The sequence below is a fragment of the Aquarana catesbeiana genome, linkage group LG01 (genome assembly GCF_042186555.1).
Source record: "Aquarana catesbeiana isolate 2022-GZ linkage group LG01, ASM4218655v1, whole genome shotgun sequence".
Classification (NCBI taxonomy): Eukaryota; Metazoa; Chordata; class Amphibia; order Anura; family Ranidae; genus Aquarana; species Aquarana catesbeiana.
In genome coordinates, this window is record NC_133324.1 from 494998846 (window position 1) to 495022492 (window position 23647).

General features: G+C 44.0%; 1 protein-coding gene across 3 annotated transcripts in view; it reads right to left on the minus strand.

Annotated features, from left to right (window-relative positions):
* Window positions 1-23647, minus strand: part of ANO8 (anoctamin 8) — a 189815-nt gene that overhangs the window by 13831 nt on the left and 152337 nt on the right. For 2 of the 3 annotated variants that reach the window (XM_073592175.1, XM_073592183.1), the window contains exons 14-17: window positions 22904-23095; window positions 22565-22696; window positions 4269-4379; window positions 2995-3724 (exon numbers count right to left, since the gene is read on the minus strand). In XM_073592175.1, coding sequence (XP_073448276.1) covers window positions 3059-3724; window positions 4269-4379; window positions 22565-22696; window positions 22904-23095 — 1101 coding nt within the window. In that variant the 3' untranslated portion in view covers window positions 2995-3058. The remainder of the gene's footprint in view (window positions 1-2994; window positions 3725-4268; window positions 4380-22564; window positions 22697-22903; window positions 23096-23647) is intronic. The other variant, XM_073592192.1, reaches the window with a different exon arrangement.

Sequence of the window (23647 nt, forward strand, 5' to 3'; positions counted from 1 at the left end):
ATATGCTGGATCCAGCTAACTGCTGCAAAGGAGACCTTAAAGTGTCCCTAAACTAAAGAAAAACTGCATGTAATACTTTGTAAAATTGTGCAATATAAAACTAAAATGCTGTCCTACTCTTCTTATTATGTAGGTTTCAGTTACGTCAATCTATCTCTACACCTTTACATTGCTTCATGCTGATAACATCTACATTATATCCAGTGTTGTTTGAGCGGATGTGGAACAGCAACCCTATACACGACTTGAACTTTTTGGTTTGGTTTATATTACCATTATCTTTTATTTGCATCATGAGAAGCAAAAACATTATTTCACTGAGCTGTAAATTCCAACCTACAAGTCAACAAATGCTACGGACCATATAACCTACTTTTGTCCTTTAATCGTTATGTGTTAATCTTTCCTCCTGTCAAACAAAATTTTCAATATTTTTTCAGTAACTATCCCTTGCTTACTAGTGCATACACCCAAGGAGTTTACTAAGTAGGGAAACAAGATGTTCAACTTACAGCAATACCCAATGTCCCCAACATGGACACAGAAAACAATACCCAACAGAGAATCTAACCTGTCTCCAGTCTTTCCAAAACTAAAAAGTTTAGGCTGGAGTACAGCATGTCAGATGTGATTCTGTAGAAAGATTGGAGACTGAAAAAAACATAAACTTCAGCACCTAGACTATAGTGCAAATACAACTGAATAGCTGAAGTATGAAGCTGCTTTCTTCTTGAATCTCTAAACTTACTAACATGCTTTGCATGTCTTCCTCAATAGCCTTTCATTTAATACAATAGACATGTAAAGTATATTTAAAAAAAGCAATTTTTATCAAAGCCGTTTGGTGGAATGGTGAGTGCAAATTGTACACAACACTCACAGCTATGTCCCTCATCTACCGAATGGGTAGGTTGTAGCCTTCTTATCACTCTGGGGGGGGGGGGGAGGTTACACTCACTTTTTATACAAACAGTTCCCCAGTACCCCAAAAAAATAACTGGGGCTAGAGTGGAAATAGAATGGAAACTCTGTACATACATGACTAGAACGTTTCACAGTAGCATTATCTTTTACTTGCATTACGAAAAAGGAACATTATTTCACAGGTCTATGTAATTTGTTTAAGTTGGACTTTGTTTAATGCATTATGGCAAGAGGTATTCTTGCTGTTCCAAGAAGAGCTATGCTGGTCAAAAAGCTTTAAATTTGTTTTAACTTGTTACACAGTGCTTGAGCACAATGTAGCAGTGTGTGTGCTCCCTGACAAAAAGGAGCAGAAGAACAGTGTTTTTTTTTTTTTTAAGTCTATAGATAGTGATTATTAGCCAAGATGTTTTACTGCGACTTTGTCACAGCAAGTATACAGTGCTTGGGGATGTGCACACTCCAATGTATAGGTTTGCATTCATGGGTAGATAATACCATGTTAAGTTAGAAATGTCAATCTTTATTGTGAGGCCCACCCCATAAGGATGTATAGCTATTATTATTAGAAGGGGTTTAAAAGAGTGCAAACAACAGAAATGTCCTGGAACTCATACTGATCCAGTGTCAGTTTTCGGCGTACAGAATTGGTTGTTTTAGCCTTCTAGTCGGTGTGCCACATACTATATTTCAATATAAAGCCTTTTCAGGCTTATTTAATTAGACAGTGCAATGAATATGTGCAAAGGACAGAAATCTATACCAGCCAAGCAGATTACAGGTTACTGTAGCGAGATGTGTTAAAAATAAAAACCGATTGGTTGCTATGAATTACAGCCCTTTGCACATACTGATTGCAATTTTCACTACCTTATTAAAATATGCCTGTCTGTGTGTATATGTATAAAATAATACAAATATATATGCCAGAAAAATGTTTTGTATATAGCAGCAACTGGTGAGGCTGTTTGTTTAGAGTTTTTTTGGCATGGTCAATAACCATCCAGCTCTTATGAAGAGCTTTACAAAAAACAAAACAAACAAAAAAAACATACATACTACAAGGCTTAATGTAGAAAAACATGTGAAGGGTCTATAATGCTCATAGCAACCTGATTCCGGCAGTCATATACCTAGCACATCGTCATGAGAGAAGGAATCTGGCTGGGTTCTATGGGCCATATACCGAGTCAAAGGTGGCTGCGTGGCATTGCTTAGCTTCTTTGTAAACTCCACCAACAGATGTTTATAGAAGCTAAATGTTTGAATCCATCTATTCAAGCAGGACTGAATCAAGTAAGCACTGGAGGAATCTTTAAGCAACACTCATAAATCTGCATGTTAGAGGGATTTTACAGAGAATAGTATTATACCGATGGTTTCTTTAAAAGGAGAGGAGGCGGTGAAGTGGGAAAAATTACCAGAGACACAGATTGACTTCTCCATGGTGAACTGTTATAATGATTTTTTAACCACCTCATCAGCCAGACTGGCTTATGAAAAGACAATGCCAAAGAGGATGTCAGTTACAATACCCCAGATGCCATCTCCACTCCTTAGCCAATGTTGAAAAAGGTCCCACAGTATATTGCGATTTATCTGGCCAGGAGGACAGAGCGGAAGTCTTCAGCACAGAAACAATCATCATACACCTGGGCAAGCTCACTGTTGAGGGCTCAGATATGTATTGGATATATTCTGTTACCGTATACACCATGGCGTCATTGTGATAAGACCCAGAACCAGCATGTGCATGATACTTATCGTCATCACCATGGTACAGCGCAGTGTTTCGCAAAAACAAATTCCACTTATCAAAAAGCTTAAGATGTATATAGATACCTAGTAACAATACACAGCTCAGATTGTTCATGATCCAGTAAGGCTGGAACTGTATAATGATACTAAGCATCATGATACAACGCAACACCTTTGTCTCAAGGTGGCATCGTTGTACACAGCATATTGCACCAGTGTATCTAGATAAGGTGGTATCTCAACATTTGGAGAATCCTCCTTTTCCTGGACTCCAAAAGATTCAGGGAAGTAATTCCCCTGAAAATAACGCACCTCTGACAGCACTGTCATGCCCTTTTTAAAAGAGGAATGGAGGCAGCTGTAGGACAAAGGTGGCTCACTGTTTATGCACCCTTCCCTGGCCCTCTTCAGTCTCATCCACAGGCATGTCTTCTGAAACGCCATTAAGTTGGGACTTTCCAGGAACTGTTCCATCTGAAGAGGCAGTCATAGCCGTTGCCCCACGAGGTTGTATTGAGATAGGAGCTGCTAAACCATTGCCACCCATTTGCCCTTGCCCTTGCCCTTCCCCTTTGCCGAAGTTAAACAACTTGCCAGGATAGAAAGGCTTGGTTGGTGAGTGGGCTCTTTCTGGCTGCGCTTCTCTCCGTGTTTCAGGGGATTTCAAGAACTTGAAACTCAGGAAGCTGGGAATTTTGGTATCTCCCCCTGGAGGAGACTGTGGAGATTTGGCATTGGTCCCCGACAAGAATTTGCTCTGCAGGGGTATAATTTGCTTGAGTTTCAGCACATTATTGCTGGCCAGCAGGGAGCTTGGCCTTTTCGGTTTATCATGAGTACTTCCCCCTTGGGGACCACATGGCTTACTTTTACTTGAGTTTTTGTCATGTGTTTGAGAGTCCTGTCCAGATCTTCCTTCCTCCCCACCCCTTGATTCCCGCTCTTTTCGTGCATGGTAATCTGCATGGCGCTGTCTCTCTTCCTCCTCCCGCTTTCTGCGCTGTTGCTGTTGGTAACGATGTTGAGCCTGGCGCTCATGTTTCTGTTAAAAATATATGAGATTAAAAAAAAAAGCATATCTATAGGTTACTTTTTTCCCCCAATAGTAAAAATCATATATAACAGAAACACCACAGAAGTAGGTTAATTTTAAATGTTAAAACTACAAGCGTTGATATTGTTTAGTTTGTGAATGTTTGAAGGCAAGCTCACTGTTCTAAAATGTCAGAATAAGGTAATAATAAGGTAAGGTAATAGGCTCTTTTATCTGCTATTTTATGATCTATTGCCAAACGCCATCTAAATCACATTATCAGCATCACTGGTATAAAATGATGTGCATGAATATTCATGTGCTTAAACATTAGTCATTTGCCTTTAGCAGTAAAGGACCATTAAAAGAGAATTACATATGGCTTCTCCCTGGCTCTAGAAAATCTTGTTTCCCGTACATCATTCTAACAGGACAGAAACACTTTGTTAGATTTTAGCAAGCGACATCCCTATAGCCCTACTTTAAAAGTTCACAAAAAAGATTAACCTGAGCTTTTACATACTGTAGAAGTATCTATAGATATAATATGTACCTTGAATGCTTCTCTCCTCTGGTATTCCAACTTTGCCATCTCCTCTGCCACCCATCCTGGAATATCTGGAATCGCCACATGTATTACGTACTTCAAGAGCAGTGCAAAGTGCTGCAAAGAGGAAAAGATAATGTTATGAGCAGTCCATAAACTATTGCGTAATAATATTTAATAAAAATGCAATCAAGTTGAAATCTACTTGGAAGCAATGTAAAGCACATATATGCACAGAATGAAAAAAGGCATTCATACATGTGTACAATAAACCCGATGACAAGATCAATAATGAGGTACCAATAGGTAACTGGTGTAGGTTAGACATGCTTGATCCCAAAAGGGCTTGGTCTTCTGTTAAGAAATATACATAATCCACATACTGAAGTGTAATAACTGTGATGAGCCAGCTGTGAAATCAAGAAACGAATGGCTAGCGTTTCAGACTAGTACATATGCAGTAGGATAAAAGGACAGGGAGCATCAAACCAGTTTTAAATATCTATTATTGCTACTTAGCGTGTCCAAAAAAAAAAAAAATCATCACTTTTTAACAGGTTCTGAATTGATACGTCTAAAAATGTAATTGCTGGTTCGGACTCAGGCCCTAAATTCAGATCTCTCCAACCTGTCACCTATTGTATGGTTCCTGTGGAAAACCAAGATGACATATAAATATTAAGTTCAGGGATATCAAGATAAACCCCAGCAAGAACGTGCTAATATTTTTTTTGATGGAAAACACTTTTACTATGAGGATGAAACAGTGATAAAAATTAGATTCACTTTGATCAGATCAGAGTGCTGCACCCTGCTTTTTTAAGACAAAACAATGGTTTGAAAGAATAATTAAAATGTCAAAGTCTAATCAATGCGTTTTTGTGACATCTTGCTCGAGTCTCATCTCTCCTGCTGCAGTCTACCTAAATTACCGTAAATGAAATATCCAACAGAGAAAGCAGAACCCACTCGTAATGCACACATGAAATGTTATGGGTCTGCCTATAACAGACCCCGAAATATCTAAGATGCAATTGAAAATTCTTTTCCCCAGTTACTGCTAAAATTTGAAATAAACATTCCCGGTCTATCAGTTTTGGATCTAATGGCTGTGAATCTCATGTGCTATAATCATAAGATCATACCTGGAGTTCAACTTTAAAAAAAAGATTTACTACATGCACCAAGATTTATGGGTCTATATTGTTATCACCTAAACTTCATATAACATTCACACAAGATTCCTTTGGAAAAATGCATGAATCTTGGGTAAAAATATGATAAATAGACCCTATAGTGCGCATTTTGACATGCATTTATTGTTTTTTTTTTTTTAGTTATACTTATTAAAATCACCCAGAATCGTACAAACCATAACAATAACCCAATAAACAACAGCAGCTAAGGTAGACCTCAATAAGATCAACAAGAAGGGTAATACAGTCAAAAATGGATAAGTACAGCCAGTTTAGAACTGATTGCAATAGGAATGGTCATTTAAAGACCTAGGCACCATTGTCAGAAATAAAAAAACAAATGTCAGGTACAAGTAAAGTGCAAGGCTAATGCCCCATCTGAGGAAAGGGTAGATGGGTGGGGGTGCATGGAAGGGACAGGGACCTGTTCCACCCCCACACAGCCACTTCACTCAATATGACAGAAAAACAAACATTACATTATTATATTACATTATTATCAGTTGCACATCTAGCATTGGTGGTAGAGGGAGACTCAAGCCAAACGTCTTACACTTTCTGGAATTTCTTCCAGGACATCCGCGAGAGAGGCAAGTCATTTTATACAATGGTATCAGCAAATTAACCAATTTCTTGCAGCACTCTAAGGAGGGTGGTGTCTCCTATTTCCAGGCTAATACAATTGCCTTCCAAGCATAGAAAAGAAGCAAACTCAGAGGGGTCCTAGACACTCTGTGGAATGCTAGGTGGTTGACTAAACCCAGGAAACAAATGGCAACCATCAGCAGTACAGAGAACAGAAAGTAACCCCCCCCCCCCCCCCCCCGGTACTGTCGGACTGTAGCCTCCCTGGCGGTTTTCCAGAGTGTGGCTCGGGGTTAAATTTCAGCACCATTAGCGGTAACCCCGAGCCACACTCAGGATTGCATTGCAGGATTCTGGTGCGGTATACTTACCTTGTCCCCAGGATCCTGCGATGTCCCCCCCGCGCTGTCTGCGGGCTCTGTGCCAGGCTCCGTTCCCTGCGAGCGCTGCGACGCACAGGGGGCGGAGCCTGGCGGCAAATTCAAAGGAATGTAAAAATCATAACACATACAGTACTGTAATCTTACAGATTACAGTACTGTATGAAATTATTTCACATCCCTTTTGTCCCCAGTGCTTTGTCCTATGCCCTGCATGCAGTTTTATGTTATATATACTGTTCTTTCTGCCTGGAAACTGGAGATTGTCCATAGCAACCAAAAAGTGTCCCTTTACGTCAAAAGTGGCTTTAGACCAGCTAGAAAACAGCGATAGTAAATTAGAACACTTGCAGAATTGAGCGATAGTGAATCGTGGGGAAATTTATTTTATTATCATTATATTATTATTTTTTTTAATTATTTAGATTTATTTATTATATTATAATTTATGATTTTGTGTTTCAAACTTCATCATACCCGGGATATCTACTAGACTCTTGATGGACAGATTTAAGTGAGTTATTGTTAAGAATTACAGGTCTACAATATAAAATGCCAAATTTCCATGCAAAATAAATGTACCGCTTTCAGCACCTAAAATCCAAAATAATCATACCGCCAGGGAGGTTAAGGGCAAACCGTAATAAATACTTGTCTGCATTAAAACATTTGATAAAGTTCATTAGATTCTTAAAATTGTATTGGTGCAAACATCACCATGAAAATACATAATACACGATACAGACTATAATATACCAAGCTCATAAAGAGCTAATGAAAGGCATGGAGATTGCTTCTCATTGATCCCGATGGGTTTCGGGAATGTAGAAATATATCCCTTCTTCAGGGATATAGCGAAGATCATGAGATTGAGGACATTCTCAGAACAAAGCATAAGTTAAGAAAATGCATCAGGACATAAATGTTCGTAGCTATGCACTGTAACGGTCACAAAATATATACATACCAATGCCGTATCATGTGGAAAATAAAATTTCAAAGAGTAGATGATGGAGCTACATAAGTTGGAAGTTTCCCTATAGGTATGTATATAGGTATGAATGGGGGACCCCTGAAGCCCGAAATGTCCCTCACAAAGATCCACACAAGGTAGCATCCAGCCCAGACATCCATCCCTCCCCGCTTGTCACGCCCTCCAATATACATCATCGCGTCTGTGATGATGCAGAGTGACGTGACAAGGCAGGGAATGGCCACACGGCGCATGTGCGGGCATCCATATATTGTCACTAGCAGCGTGTCTGCAAGATGCAGATGCTGCTGCATCGGAGGTCTACACCAAAACAGGACTGTTTGCACTTTTGAACATATGAACAAGGTAGGTCTCACTGAACCCCTACTAGACAACTTTTGGAGGTATTTCATTAAAAGGCACAATACATACCTATGTGTTTGACTATTGGTTCGATATGCATATTATGACAGCGCTACCATTAGTCTGCCTTTCAGCCAGACCTCCACTATATCTGGACACATGTTGATAAGTATCTGCCTTATTATAAGCTTATACACAGGGTACTTCTTATCCTATAATGGCGGAATCAAATACTCTCTATATTGTTGTTTTTTAAGACTTACATATTGCCTCCATAGTCTACCACTATATATTCATTTCCTTTATAGGCGAGTTAAACTCATCGACCTACACATCCATCTTTAAAACATTGTCTTGAAACCTCTGGTCCTATCCACAAAACCTCTATCTCTCGCTGTCTGGGCTGGCTGCTACCTTGTGTGGATCTTTGTGAGGAACATTTCGGGCCTCAGGGTCCCCCATTCATTTGGGTTACATACCTATACGGAAACTTCCAACTTATGCAGCTCCATCATCTACTCTTTCAAATTTTATTTTCCACATGATACGGCATTGGTATGTATATAGTTTTGTGACCGTCACGGTGCAAAGCTATGCACATTTATGTCCTGATGCATGTTCTTAACCTTTGCTTTGTTCTGTTATAGAATGTCCTCAATCTCATGATTTTCTCTATGACCCCGAAGAAGGTATATATTTCTAAATTCCCAAAATGCATTGGGCTCAATGAGAAGCAATCTCCATGCCTTTCATTAGCTATCTATGAGCTTGGTATATTATAGTCTGTAACGTGTATTAGGTATTTTCATGGTGATGTTTGCACCAATATAATTTTAAGAATCTAATAAACTTTATCAAATGTTTTAATGCAGACAAATATTTATTACGGTTTGCCCTTAAAGTCCCACAGTACCACAGTACCGGGGGGTACTTTCTGTCCTATATACAAAATTTAGGGATGTTGGCAACACATATTGGAGATACATTCTCACCATGGTGGTTCCTCTCTTCTATCAGCAGTACAGAGATCACAGTAACGGAGTGGATAAATCGGACAACTTTGGCACAAAATTCCTGAATACAGGGGCAGGACCAAAACACATGAAGAGTCAGCAGGTGCATCTCCACACCTCCACCAATTGGGTTCCACCGCAGGATAAATTCTATGGAGCTGTTGTTGTGTCAGATAGGCCATACGCAGAATTTTAAATAGTATCCCTCTAACCCTCTACCAATTGGTTAAAGGGGTAATCCCAGACATCTTCCCAGTCATCACCATCCAGGTCCGGCACCTCCGCCCGCCATCCATTCCTGCTGCAGTAGGTCAAGACCCACATGAAACGACAGCAAAAAAGCCTTATAGATCACCAATAGGGGCTTCTCCAAAGCGTCATCAGGCAACAGGGATTCTAAATCATCCTGGAGCAGATTAAGTGAGCTCAAACAGATCTTTCCTTTATGCATAGAAAAATGTACTACAAATTACCATGTTGTGCTTGGAATGCTTCATGGGGAAGTGTAGAAGAAAAATCTAAGCTAAGTTTTTTCCTCCGTGGACTGCAGCTCTGTTGCAAAAAGTGTATTTTTGTATTTTTTCAGCAGTAGGAAAAGAAAAAAAAAATAAGGCACTACAATGTAGTCAGTGGGAGTAGGCCCTAATTCTATTCACATACCCAGAAAAATGGATTTTTAATACAGCTTACCTGTAAAATGCTTTTCTCGAAGTACATCATGGGACACAGAGCACCATAATAATGACTAATGGGGTTATACGCTACCTTTAGGTGATTGGACACTGGCAACCAATAGTAAGACGGTTCCTCCCATATAACCCCTCCTATACAGGAAATACCTCAGTTTTGTAGCAAGCAATGACGATCCCAGAAAAGAGGGGAGGGACCTCTTTGTTCCGTGATGTACTTCAAGAAAAGGATTTTACAGGTAAGCTGTATTAAAAATCCATTTTTCTTTATCGTACATCACGGGACACAGAGCACCATAATAATGACTAATTGGGATGTCCTAAAGCAATGCACCTGAGGGGGGGGGGGCACCATATCCCTAAGCCCAACGGGCCAGAGACTATAAAGCTGCCTGCAACATGCTGTGGCCAAAAACAGTCTCTTTTTGAGATCTAACATCCACCTGGTAAAACCTGGTGAATGTATGAACTGAAGACCAAGCGGCCGCTTTGCAAACCTGAGCCATAGACACCTGGCGTACTGGCGTACTGCCCATGATGCACTAACCCCTCTAGTGGAGTGTGCTTTTAAATCCCAAGGTAGAACCTTGTGCCTTAATCCATACGCCTGGATAATAGTCTGGCGAATCCACCTGGATATAGTTGAATTTGTTGCCGGCTGTCCTTTTTTAGGACCTTCCGGCAGGACAAAAAGGCAGTCAGTTTTCCAAAAAGAAGCTGACATCTTTAAATAAACTTTGATCGCCCTCACCACATCAAGTGAATGAAGTGACCTTTCTTCCCTAGTTTGGAAAAAAGGAAGGTAGAATGATATCCTGATTCAAATGAAATTTGGAAACTACCTTTGGTAAAAAATCCGGACGAGGGCGCATGACCACTTTGTCCTGATGAAGAATCAAAAAAGGTTCTTTGCAAGAAAGGGCGGCCAATTCTGACACCCTTCTAGCCGAAGTTATAGCCACAAAAAAAAAAATATTTTCTGGTTAATAGGACAAATGGAATATGTCCAATAGGTTCAAACGGTTGACACTGTAAGGCTGACAGGACCAAATTTAGGTCCCAGGGACATAAAGGCGGCTTAACCTTAGGTGCGTAACTCCCTTAACAAAGGTTCGTACCAAGGAATGGGATGCAATTGGCCTTTGGAAAAATACCGATAAGGCCGAAATCTGTCCTTTAATTGTCCCTAAAGCCAGCTTCAAGTCTACTCCTGCTTGAAGAAAGGCCAGAACTCTTCCAATCGTATACCTACGAGGGTTCCACTTCCTTTCCTCACACCAAGAAATGTATGACTTCCAGACTCTATAATAGATAGCTCTAGAAACTGACTTTCTAGCGTTTATCAGAGTAGACAAGACTAAGCCCATGATACCACGGTCTTTCAATATTCTGGTCTCAATAGCCATGCCATCAAATTCAACAACCGTAAAGAAGGATGGAATATGGGTCCTTGAGACAACAGGTCTGGATGGCACGGAAGGACCAGTGGTCCCCCACTGCCAATTTCACAATCTCCAAGTACCAGGATCTCCGAGGCCACGCTGGGGCCACTAGGATCACTGGCTTTCATTCCTCCTGTATTCTGCGTAGTAAGTGCAGCACAATTTGGATCGGAGGGAAGGCATATATCAGAGAATACTGATCCCAAGGAACTACTAATGCGTCTATCTCGACAGCAAGCAGATCCTTGGTCCTGGATACAAACCTGTCCAGTTTGGCATTGAATCTGGATGCCAGCAGATCCACATCTGGGGTCCCCCAGTGTTAACAGATCTGTAGAAAAACTTCGGGATGCAGGGACCATTCCCCTGGCAACAATTTCTGGTGACTTAGGAAGTCTGCCTGCCAATTGTCCACCCCCGGTATAAACACTGCCGAAAGAAAAGGCACATGCTTTTCTGCCCAAGTCAATATGTTATTTGCCTCTCTTTGGGCTGCCCGACTCCTGGTACCTCCCTTGTGGTTGATATATGCCACTACCGTGGAGTTGCCAGACTGGACTCGGACAGGGAGACCCCGTAACCTGGACGTCCAGAAGCGCAGAGCCAGACGAGCTGCCCGAATCTCCAATAGATTGATGGGCAAGGCCCTTTCTGTCTGGGACCATATTCCCTGGACAGACGCCTCCTCCAGGACTGCTCCCCAGCTGAGGCGACTGGCGTCTGTAGTTACTACCCTCCAGACTGCTGGTGGAAAAGATTTTCCTTTTCTCAAATTGCTGGTTTTTAACCACCAAGAGAGACTCCATTGTACCTGTGGGGATAGGACCATAGGATGATCCAAGGTTCGAACAGACCTGTCCTAGGCTTCCATAATGCAACAGAATGCTGTTTCACTATGGAAACGACCTTCAAGGGGGGGTAAAAACACCCTTTCTTGGACGGTGTCCAAGACCAGACCCAGATATACCAAGGCCTGGGTTGGACAAAGGGTTGACTTGTCCACATTTAGAATCCAACCCAGGCGTTGTAAAACCCGCACCGTTCTTGACACATTTTGGATCAGGATGGGGCAAGAGCAATCCCTCGAGAGAAGATCGTCCAGATAACCTACCATGGAGATCTTCTGGGACCTTAGGGACGCCAATACCGGGGCCAGAATCTTTGTGAAAACCCTAGGGGCCGTGGCTAGACCAAATGGCAGTGCCACGAATTGAAAATGACGGCCCTCTACTGCGAAACGCAGAAACCTTTGATGTGGACCAAAGATCGGTACATGAAGGTATGCGTCCTTGATATCTATGGACGCTAAATAATCTTCTTTTCTCAGAGATTTTATTATTGAACGAACCGACTCCATACGGAAGGACCGGACGTTTACAAAAAAGTTGAGTCTTGAGTTAAGAAAATGGGCCTTACTTCCCCATTTGGTTTCGGCACGGTAAAAAGGTTTGAGTAAAACCCCTTGAATCTTTCTTCGTGCGGAACTTTGACAATTACCCCCTGCTTCAGCAGATGCTGCAAGGCTAGGAATAGGCATTTCTTTTTCTCTGGATCCGACGGGACCCTTGAGTACAGAAAACAGCTTGGAGGGATTACCCGGAACTCTATTCTGTAACCCTGTGTTATAGTGGAAATAACCCATCTGTCTTGGACCAGATCTTTCCATGCATCCAAACACAGCCGAAGCCTGCCCCCCCCACCCGCGAGAGCGGGGGCGTCCCTTCATAAGGTTGACTTGGAGTTCGACTTGGCTGGCTTTTGGTTCCAGGGCTTCCTCTGATCCTGAGGTTTTTTAAAACCTGACGGCTGAGGCCGTCGATACTGCTTAGGGGAAGAAGCACTAGGTCCTGGAGCATTGGGAATTTTATAAGAGGGTTGCTTACCTCTCCTTTTAGTAGGGAGGAGGGCACTCTTTCCTCCAGAGATCTTTTGGATATATTTATCCAGATCTTCGCCAAACAAGCATTCTCCATGGAATGGAAAAGCTGCAAGTAGCCTCTTGCATGGCGTCTCAGCAGACCAGTTCTTTAGCCACAAAACCCTGCGCATATGTACGAACAGTAACACAAAACTAGACATCTGCTGAATTGAGTCTTTCAATGAGTTCACTGAAAAACAAAGCATGAGTAAGCTCCGACAATTCCTCGGAAGGTTCCTCCTGACAAGGCATGTTTCTTATTAACCTTTTAAAGCGATCTTTTAGGGATTGGAAAATCCCAATAGCTGCAACTGCTGGCTGAACTGCTGCACCAGCCACCACAAAGGAGGCTTTTAATAAGGACTCTAGCTTTTTATCGGCCGGATCCTTAAATACCTGGGCATTATCCACTGGGCAGGTTAAACTCTTATTCACTGAAGAAATGGCGGCCTCCACCAAAGGTGTACCCCATCTCTTCCTGAATTTTTCCTCCATAGGATATAAGAGAGAAAACCTTTTTGGAGGCAAGAATATCCTGTCAGGATGATCCCAGTCTGCGTAAATCACCTGCTCCAATAGAGGATGCAAAGGGAACGCTTGGGAACCTTGCTGAGGTCCCAAGATCCCAAAGTAGAACAGGAGAGTCCAGACTCCTGAACTGGAGGTAACTTAAACCCAACTCGTACCATCTCAGTCAGAGATTGGATAAACAATTTCTGGGAATGGGAGGCTGAAATTGGCTTCTCCGAACCGGAGTGCTCAGCTGAGGATTCTTCAGCCTCTCCTTCTTCCCGGTCCTTTATGGCCACCTCCTCCAAATTCTCTGCCTACTCTGGTTCCAGATCACCTGGACCCATCTGGCTATAAGAGTCCTGGTGCTCTAGTGATTCCTAACTTGGCCTAGGCTTAGGGGAGGGAGATCTATTACGCTTCTTCCCTCCCTGTGTTACAGAAGCAATCATGCCAGCTATTTTGCCTTCAAGGCTTGCTAATGCCGATGCCAAATCATCCTTTGTAACATAAGCCGAGGCAGGAATATTGGTGGTGGCCACTATGCCTGACAAATGCAATGGCTCAGCCAGGCCAGATGCCGCAGGTCTTTCAGGAGAGACTGAGGCTGCATCAGCATGGGGCTGGTCTCCTGTTTTCAAGGAAGGTACTCTTACCCCTGTGCTTGCCCTGCTCCCTGTACCTCGTTTTCTGGAAGACATTGCTTACATACGAAAAAAAAGTACACCCCACAAGCTGAAACCAGTGTTTAACCTATTGCAACTGTGTCCAAAAACCTCCAGACTCACGTGCCCAAGTATCGCCCTGTGTTGTCCCAGCACACACCAGGAGCTCCAGCTCCTTATAAAGCCTGCCTAGTAGTGGACTGAGCGCATGCACGCTCCCGCACGACCAGCGGCATTCATGCCTCACAGCGCATCTGCCGTGCCCAGATGCACGGCGCACATCCGTGATGCGCACAGCAGCAGCGCATGCGCACACCAAAGGCACGCACGCCAGGAGCGCACGCACACAACGGCGGCGCGCACACCCGCCATAAGTGTGCGCCATACTTGGCAATCTGTAACCTTCTAGACACACGCAAAGGCTTTCCAGTGGCACAGAGGGAATATATATATAAGAAAAATTCCCAAAGGAAGTACTCACCATCCCAAGCAGCAGGGCCTGTCTTACCAGGCCCAATCTTTCCCCATCACGGCAGGTAGCGCCTCTGAGGACCTTCAAGGACCGGGTCCCCCATTCTTTGGGGGCCACACCCTTGGACCTGTAAAGCACCCTTCTGGTTTACCTTGGGCAAGTTATGACCAGGAATACCAATTTAACAAGGGTCCAACGCCATATAGGACACATTACAAGCAAAATATCGCTCTTGAACCGAGGCTCGGGTACCATCCACTTTAGCTATCTTATGCCATCCGAATGGATCCAATTATAACATCCTCACTGGGACATTATCTGAAGAATTTTGAAGAGCTTCAACAGCCATGACCATCACCTTCAAGACACTGGCGAAAAAACTGAGGTATTTCCTGTATAGGAGGGGTTATATGGGAGGAACCGTCTTACTATTGGTTGCCAGTGTCCAATCCCCTAAAGATAGCGTATAACCCAATTAGTCATTATTATGGTGCTCTGTGTATGTACGATAAAGAAATGCAGTGTTCACAGTCATATGTATGAACCAGTGATCCTTTGACTAGCTATACTATTTAATAGATACTAGGGGACACAGGAAGTCCTGTTCTGTTTAGTTATACTGTCACCAACCGGAGAATGTTGGCAAACAAAAAAAAAAAACTGTAGGCCAGCCAAGGGTAACACCACTTCTACCCATCATGCCTCAGTTTGTATAATACAGTAACACAGAGGTGGAACCCTCAAAGAACTCAAAAATAGTATTTTTGACTTACCATAAAATCCGTTTCTCTGAGTTCATTGACAGACACAGCCTTCTTTATTCAGAACCATAGGGTTATATCGCCACCTACAGGAGTAGGACACTAGGCAGAAAAAAAAAGACTTGGCTACACCCATGGGCAGTCCTAGGTGATATAGACCCCCCTCTCTGCTATAGGCCTTCAGTTATCTAACAAGCAGTATCAGAAGTATTAAAACTCCATAGAGGGGCGGGTTCTGTGTCTGTCAATGAACTCAGAGAAACAGATTTTACGGTAAGTCAAAAACCCTATTTTCTCATTCGTTCATTGACAGACACAGCCTTCTTTATTCAGAATCATAGGGATGTCCCAAAGCAGTGCCAAACATGAGTGGTGGGGCAGCCAACAAAAAAACAAGCCAACCAGACAACCTGGAGCCCACTTGACCAGCAAAAATGAAACCCCTTCACAGGGGACAAAAACCTCTAGACCGCAGCCTGCAGAATCTTGCGGCCAAAAGAAGCATTCGCAGATGCCAGCACATCCATCTTGTAAAATTTTGTGAAAGTGTGCATCGACGACCAGATAACTGCCTTGCAAACTTGCGTTGCTGACGCCTGATGACAGAAGGCCCAGGAGGCACTCAGCGCCCGAGTTGAGAGCGCCGTCACCGGGAAGGGAGGAACCCAACCCCTGACAGAATAGGCCTGAGTCACCGTCTGCCTGATCCATCTAGAAATGGTCGCCGGGAAGCAGATAGCCCCTTCTTTGGTCTGTCCGTGATCACGAACAGGGAGTCTGACTTTCAAAAAGACTCAGTGGCCCAAAATACACCTTGACAGTCCGTACCACATCTAAGGTGTGCAAGGCAAATTCCCTTGGATGTTGCAGCCTGGGACACAGAGAAGGCAACACGACGTCTTCATTTAAATGTAAATCAGAGATAACCTTTGGAAGGAAAGAAGGACAAGGACAAAGCACCACCTTGTCCCTATGAATCACCAAGTAGGGCGTGCGACAGGATAGCGCTGCCAACTCTAACATCCTGCGCGCAGAAGTAAAAGCCACCAAGAAGGCCACCTTCTGTGATAGCGTGAGCAGGGGAATTTCTCAAATATTTTCAAACGGAGTCTTCCATAGAACCGAAACTACAAGATTCAAGTCCCACGGTGGCAAGGGAGATCGCACTGGTGGAACCACATGTCGCACTCCCTGAATGAAGGTACGTACCAGGGAATGCAAAGCCAGGGAGCGTTGAAAAAAAACTGCAAAGGCTGACACGTGGCCCTTGACAGTACCTCAAGGCTAAATTCTTTTCAACGCCCCTCAGAAGAAAAGACAAAATGCGAGTCACCGAAAAGGAACGTGGGTAAAACCCCACTGACTCAAACCACGAAATGTATGCTTTCCACGTCCGATAATATACCTTCCTGGAAGTAGACTTTCTAGCTTTGAGCAGCATCGGAATCGCCGACGCAAATAAGCCCCTATCCTTCAACACCTGGCTTTCAATAGCCAGGCCGTTAAAGCCAGTGATGGTAAAGCAAGGTGGAAGATCAGCCCTTGGGATAGCAGATCCTCCCTGAGAGGCAGCCGCCAGGGCCACTAGAACGTCGGCGTACCAGGGCCAACGAGGCCAGTCCGGGGCCACTAGAACGACTGGAATTCCTTTGGCCTCGATCCTGTGCAACAGCTGCGGCAGAAGTTTGAGAGGAGGAAAGGCGATGATCACACAATACTGGCCCCACGGAGTGATCAGAGCGTCTGAGGTGTCCGCCAGAGGGTCCCGAGACCTGGCCACAAACCTCTGCACCTACCTGTTGATTCGGGATGACATCGGATCTACCTCTGGAGATGACCCAGTGTAGACAGATCTGTTGAAATACCTCCTGATGGAGGGACCACTCCCCTTGGTCCAATACTTGATGACTAAGGTAATCTGCCTGCCAGTTGTCCACTCCCGGAATGTGAATGGTGGAGATGGCTGGGACAAAACGCTCTGCCCACCGTAAAATGCCGGCTACTTCCAGGCCAGCTAACACACTGCTTGTTCCTCCCTGGTGGTTGACATAGGCCACTGCCGTGACATTGTCTGACTGGACCTGTATCAGGAGCCCCTGAAGTCGATCTGTCCAATGATCCAGACAGAGTCTGATCGCCCGGAGTTCCAAGATGTTGACAGGTAGCCTGGATTCCTCAAGAGAGAAAAAAAAAAAGAGCCCCACACCAAGAGTGACCACTACAATGGGACACCCCCCCCCCCACCGGTAGTGGTACCAGGCCACCAGGACACCCCATAGCCTGCAGCAGAGAAAGGAGGGACCCCCCAGACTCCCCACCCCACCTCCCATTTTTAACAGGATCTCCCTTTGCAGGGGTCTCGTATGGAACTGAGCGAACGGGACCGCCTCAAATGTAGACACCATCAGGCCAAGTGGCCCCCGGCCATAGGAAGTCATCAGGAACTAGGGAAAAGGACGCCGGCTACGGCAAAATGGCTGCCGGCCGTGCTACACGAGACTACCACAAATGCAGGAGAACCCTGTAGCCTCCCAGGATGTGAACGAGATAGAGAGGATCCGGAGCCAGTGCCTCTCCCACTGGTAAGCACAGCACCTAGGCAGTGCACACCCCCAACCCACCAGTACTCAACCCGTCCCCCCAGGACCTACTACAGGCACAATACCCAATATTGAGGGGGGAGGGTGAAAGGGGGGTTTACCAAGGGACCTCCAGGGCCAGGAAAAGAGGGTGCAGGACAGAGGAGACCCGCAGGACCGACTGACCTGGAGAGGGGCCCGCGTCCACCACAAAAACCTCCTAAGGGGAGAGGAGGACATTTACTCACCATACCAGGACAAAGAGGGCACTGCTCCAGACAGAACCTCCTCGCCACCGAAGTGGGGGGCTGTCGGCCATGAAGGACACTGCGACTTAAGCCGAGACTCGGTCGTATGCGACCTCACGAGGTGTTTAACATGCAGGGCCAGCCCCCGTCCAGTGGTACTATGTCTCGGCCAACCTAGCATGTAGCTGCAGTCTGCATGCACTCGCTGGCCAGACTGGGGTAACCACTGGATCGAATGTCCAACCCGTCGCCCAGCCCGGCAGTTGATTATTGTTTTTTTCTCTTTCCTGGATTTTTCAGGTAAGATCTACAAACTAAAAAATAAAAATTGCCAGGACAAGAGATCCCAGCAGAGAACTAGGTCCTTACTACTGCCTAGTGTCCTACTCTTGTAGGAGGCGATATAACCCTATGGTTCTGAATAAAGAAGACTGTGTCTGTCAATGAATGAATGAGAAAATATTTTTTCTTTTTTGTCCATTAAAGGACGCCGAAAGCCATATACTGTCAGGGTGTACAAAAGCAATCCAACAGAGGGGTGGGCAACAGCAGCAACTGCAAACAGGTCCAACAGAAAAAGAATCCACGTGCAACCTGAAGCATCAACTTCTAAATCTGACAACAAATGAGGCAGAACCCCCTGCCTGATAGGGGACCTTCTAACATGAACAGAGGGATAACACGGAGGGATAACCTGATGCCCAATACCAAGCAAAGAATGATCACCAACCAGACAGGAATGACTCCACACAAAAGGGAGCTCTAAACCATGGACCAGGCAAGGAACTGGTCAACATAAACCCACTAAAAAAAAAAATAAAAAAAAGGGAATCAAAAACAGGGAAAAGCACCAGAATGGCGTTCTGAGATTGAAGATTGAATCATCCAGGAAAAGGGGCCTAACCACAGGTTGAAAGGTCCCATAAAGTGATAAAGGCTATCCTGGTTCCTGTCAGAGGATTTCTGCAGCGGTTTAGGTACTTCCACTACCTCTCCTGATGCAGGAAGGACTCCCGTTCCACCTTGGTGGTAAAGACACATCTGTACCTAGATGCTGCTTCTTTCTGGAAATGTAAAAAGTAGCCCCTGAGACAATAATTCTTTAATGAGAGGGATCAGACCAAGAACTACCTGATCCTTGAGGCAGGCACAAAGGTCTTATAAGGAGAAACGGGGCTGAGGTGGACCAAAACAAAGATGGTAAAAAGGGAAAGGGCCTCACAGAGGACTGTCCATCAACAACCGCCGCTTCCACAAAAGTTTGAGAGACATGTAGCTTACTGGCTAAAGGCAGGGAAAGGAGATTAAATGGTTTGTAAAAACCATTCCAGTGACAGAGTATTCAGGAAACAACAAGTGCTGAACTCCGCTAACCAAGCAGACCAAAAGGGTCATCTGGAGAAAGAGGAATGATGAAGATGACGGGTAACAGGTACCACTAATTGTCCTGCATGCCCCAAGGGAAGAGAATTGACATTGAATTTACAGTAAAAACCCCTGAATTGAAGAGACCCCCAAGTGGACAGGAAAAGTCACAGGATGCAGAAACCTAACAGCTAAAAAAAAAAGTGCCAGGGGCAACATGCTGTTGTGTAAACCTAGGGGTGCCTGAACAACAAACTGCCCAAGGACCTGAAAGAACTAGCAACCATTCCCCCCCAAGTGTGGGCACACCTTTATGCTGAAGACTTTTCTAAAGGTTTAGCAGGTTCTTTGCTTCCAGCCTTGCGAGCTGCCAGAGAACCAAGGTTAGAGGATCTAGGTGTGCCTCTTCCTGGAGTAGGAGAAGGATGATAGGATTCAGCTGACCTTAGACTTCTTATTTGGAGTCAGGTGAATGCTCTGACCTATTATGATATCCTTGATGATGTCAACAGTAGCTCCGAAGAGATGGCATGTCTTCAAGACCAAGTAAGTCAGGTGCACCCCCCCATCTGCTGTCCAGCATCCTAACCTGAGTGACCATACAGGACACAAGTTTGAATGCATCTAGAAAGCCATCACAACTGAAGAGTAAAGCTGGCCATACACCGAATAAAAGCAGAACTGAAGTTCAGTTGTAAGAAACCGAGAGCATGCACAGCTCAGCTTACAGTGTTGAACTTTGAGCGCCGGGACGACTAGCTTCTGCATATGAGCAGAAGTAGCGCCATCCCCCGCCGGCCATTGTAGAGGCCCAAAAACTGGCTCTCAGAAGTTGCCAGTGCTGGAGAGAGACTGTTGGACAGGTAAGTATTCACCCTTTAGTAATTTCAGCCACTTCCTAATTAACTGACGGAAATTCGTCAGTGGGAGGCCCTGACGGCACCTCTCTGCCCCACATCCGTCAACTGAAAAATCCATTCAGATGCAGGTATTACAATAGCCACAGCAGGAATGCCATCCACCCGTGCTGTTTAGTATGGATAGAGGAGTTTGTTAGATTTATTTTGTTCAGTCTGCAGGTTGCTGCTATACGTAGATGGCAGGCTCAAGGCTTCAGACATCTGCCTCACTCACAGAAGCAGGAAGGGGTCCACTGTGGCAGAGTGGAGATCACTTTTGAGGGAATTTAACCCATTCTGTCAGTCTGACAGATTAAGATCATAGTGAGGACCGGGTGAAGGGCAGAGCCCACCAACAAAAACTATTTGACAAAGAGGGAATATAGCGGAATCCTTACGGTAAGAACGCCCTCTTCTGTAATAGTGGTTTAGATATCCAGTAGGGTAACCTATCCAATAAACACTCAGGTGTGGACCAGGACCCTTCAGGGTGCTTCCAGTCCACATAAAGGAACACCTTGAATGGTGTGAGTGTGGTGGAAAAGTCTTTTTAGCTTGACAGGCTAAAAGACCCAAGCATGGAGAAAGCAGTCTGATCCTTTAGATGCAAAGTAGCCTGAAGATCACAGGTTAGCCACGCAATGTCCAGTCCAGTGGGGTCTGGGTACTGCACTCCAAAGTTAGGCTGAAGATAGACAAATCTGGAGAGCTGCCATGTAGGGACCAGCTCAAGCAGTGATGTAGGAAGTAATCTTGATAGAAAAAAAAACTGAAGACGAAACAAGTTAAAACAAGCTAGCAAGAAATAGACTTTTTCCAGCAGAGCTGAAGAAAAGACATCCACCCTCCTGGAACACTAGGAAGAAATGGCAGCATGCTGGGTAATGGAGGAGCTTTCCTGGCCTTAATTGATTTATTTATTTTATTTAGCCAGTGCGTAAAACTTCTGTAGGTGACAGTATAACAGAATATGACTTCTTGTTTCCCTCAATGGACGGGAAAGGAAAATAAGAGTTTTTATTATGGGTGGGTTACTAGAAAGCACAGTAATAAGCTATGTCTCTGAAGTCTTGCTTGGCTAAATGGGCACAAGTATGGTTCTATGGAAAATACTGAAAGGGACAGCTAACACAGATGGCATTTTTCTGCACAGCTTGGATTTTGGTTTTGACCCTATTTCTAGAGACCCTTAAAAAGCAGAGTAATGAAATCTGTTACAGGTTCCCTAAAACTACATGATTGGTTTTGGCCGTGCGACTCAATTTTTTTTTTTTTTTATATCTAAAGTAAACTTACTGTGATTAGGGATAGGTAAACTGGTAAAGTGGGGTGTCCCATTGAGTATACTACTTTCTTATTAGTTTATACTACTTTCTTATGTCATAGATGGAGATTCACATACCATAAACCCCTAAGGCAGGGGTGTCGAACTCAATTTCATCAAGGGCCCGCATCAGCATTATGATTGCCCTCAAAAGGCCCGGGGGGTATCTGTAAGACTAGATGTCCAGAGCATCCCACTCTCACAGTGCACCCACTTACCTTGTACTGCTGCTGGGAAGAAGTTGGGGGCATTGCTGTAAAGCAGAAAGTACAGAGTGTGGAGGAAGACCAGAGGAAGGTTGGAGATCTCCCGCAGCTGCAGGAAAGGTGCGAGGGCCACATGAAATGGCCTGGAGAGCCGGATTTGGCCTGCGGGCCCTGTGTTTGACACATCTGCCCTAAAGCATTAAAAAGTGTCCCTGCTGTTTACTCTGAATAATGTGAACTTCATTTTTAAATTTTTACTAGTTAGCTCATATATTGTATTAGGCAAATCAAATTTTTATCCGGTGGCGCAAGCAATGGACTTCACTCTGTCAAATAACAGATGAAGCAGATTTTCATCTTTAACTGTGATGTGCATTTTTTTTCCACCCTATATACTTGGGCCCTTTAGCATCAATACATACTGTATGTACAAACAATCTAAGAAATTTTTCTAGCACATGTGATCCCACAAAATTCAAACTCCCTTGTCTTTAATCCATACAAACAGCAGTTAGGGTATGCAGTGAAAATAGCTAGCTATCTGTCGGGATATACAAGTAAAAATAACTCAACAACAATAGTCACACAACTGTGTTGCATCAAAACATCTGCTATATGAACATTTTTTTGGGCTTGCTAACCTCCATAATTGTTCAGGAACCCCACTGTCCAAAGAAGGAAAAGAAGAGAGAACATGAGAACAGGGATACAAACCTCAAGGACAACAATATATATAATCGCTGATTCAGGACCAAGCGAGGGAAACAGTCTCTGTAGCTGTCCGCATTGTCCAATCAGGTAACAGTTCACAATAATGGCTATTACACCCATTGCCTCCATTACATTCTGAAAGAAAAGTGCACATGTTTTTACCTTAAAAATGACTATTTTTACTCATTTGCTTGTTTTTGTTAGTAATTTTTTTGCCAGATAAAGATTAATGAACATAAGGTGAAGAAGCTATAGCTATAAAAATATATCAGCAATAAAAAGTGTATTAAACCATGTATATTGTAAACCTCTCACTGCCGTCCACACCCACCAGCTCCTTACTTGCCACTGTCCAATTCCGTCCACACGGCGACCAAACGGCCTCTGAAATCCACTGCAGAGTTTAAAGGCATCACTGCGAATTTCAATGATGTTATTGACAAGGGCACAAACTGCAGCAAGGGGAAAAGCAGATGAGAAAAGGACCACATAGCCAAACTGAACAAACATCTCTTGATAATCCTGGAAGGTATCCTAAGGGAAGCAAACCACAAACAAGATCAGAATGGAGCAGACCTTGTCTTCATCAGACACTTTAATAAATGCACCATAAAACCAGCCTTATGCCCCGTACACACGGTCGGATTTTCCGACGGAAAATGTGTGATAGGACCTTGTTGTCGGAAATTCCGACCGTGTGTAGGCTCCACACATTTTCCATCGGATTTTCCAACACACAAAGTTTGAGAGCAGGATATAACATTTTCCGACAACAAAATCCATTGTCGGAAATTCCGATCGTGTGTACACAAATCCGACAGACAAAGTGCCACGCATGCTCAGAATAAATAAAGAGATGAAAGCTATTGGCCACTGCCCCGTTTATAGTCCCGACGTACGTGTTTTACGTCACCACGTTTAGAACGATCGGATTTTCCGACAACTTTGAGTGACCGTGTGTATGCAAGACAAGTTTGAGCCAACATCCGTCGGAAAAAATCCTAGGATTTTGTTGTCGGAATGTCCGAACAAAGTCCGACCGTGTGTACGGGGCATTAGAAGTCAAACAGATAAATACAAAATGTT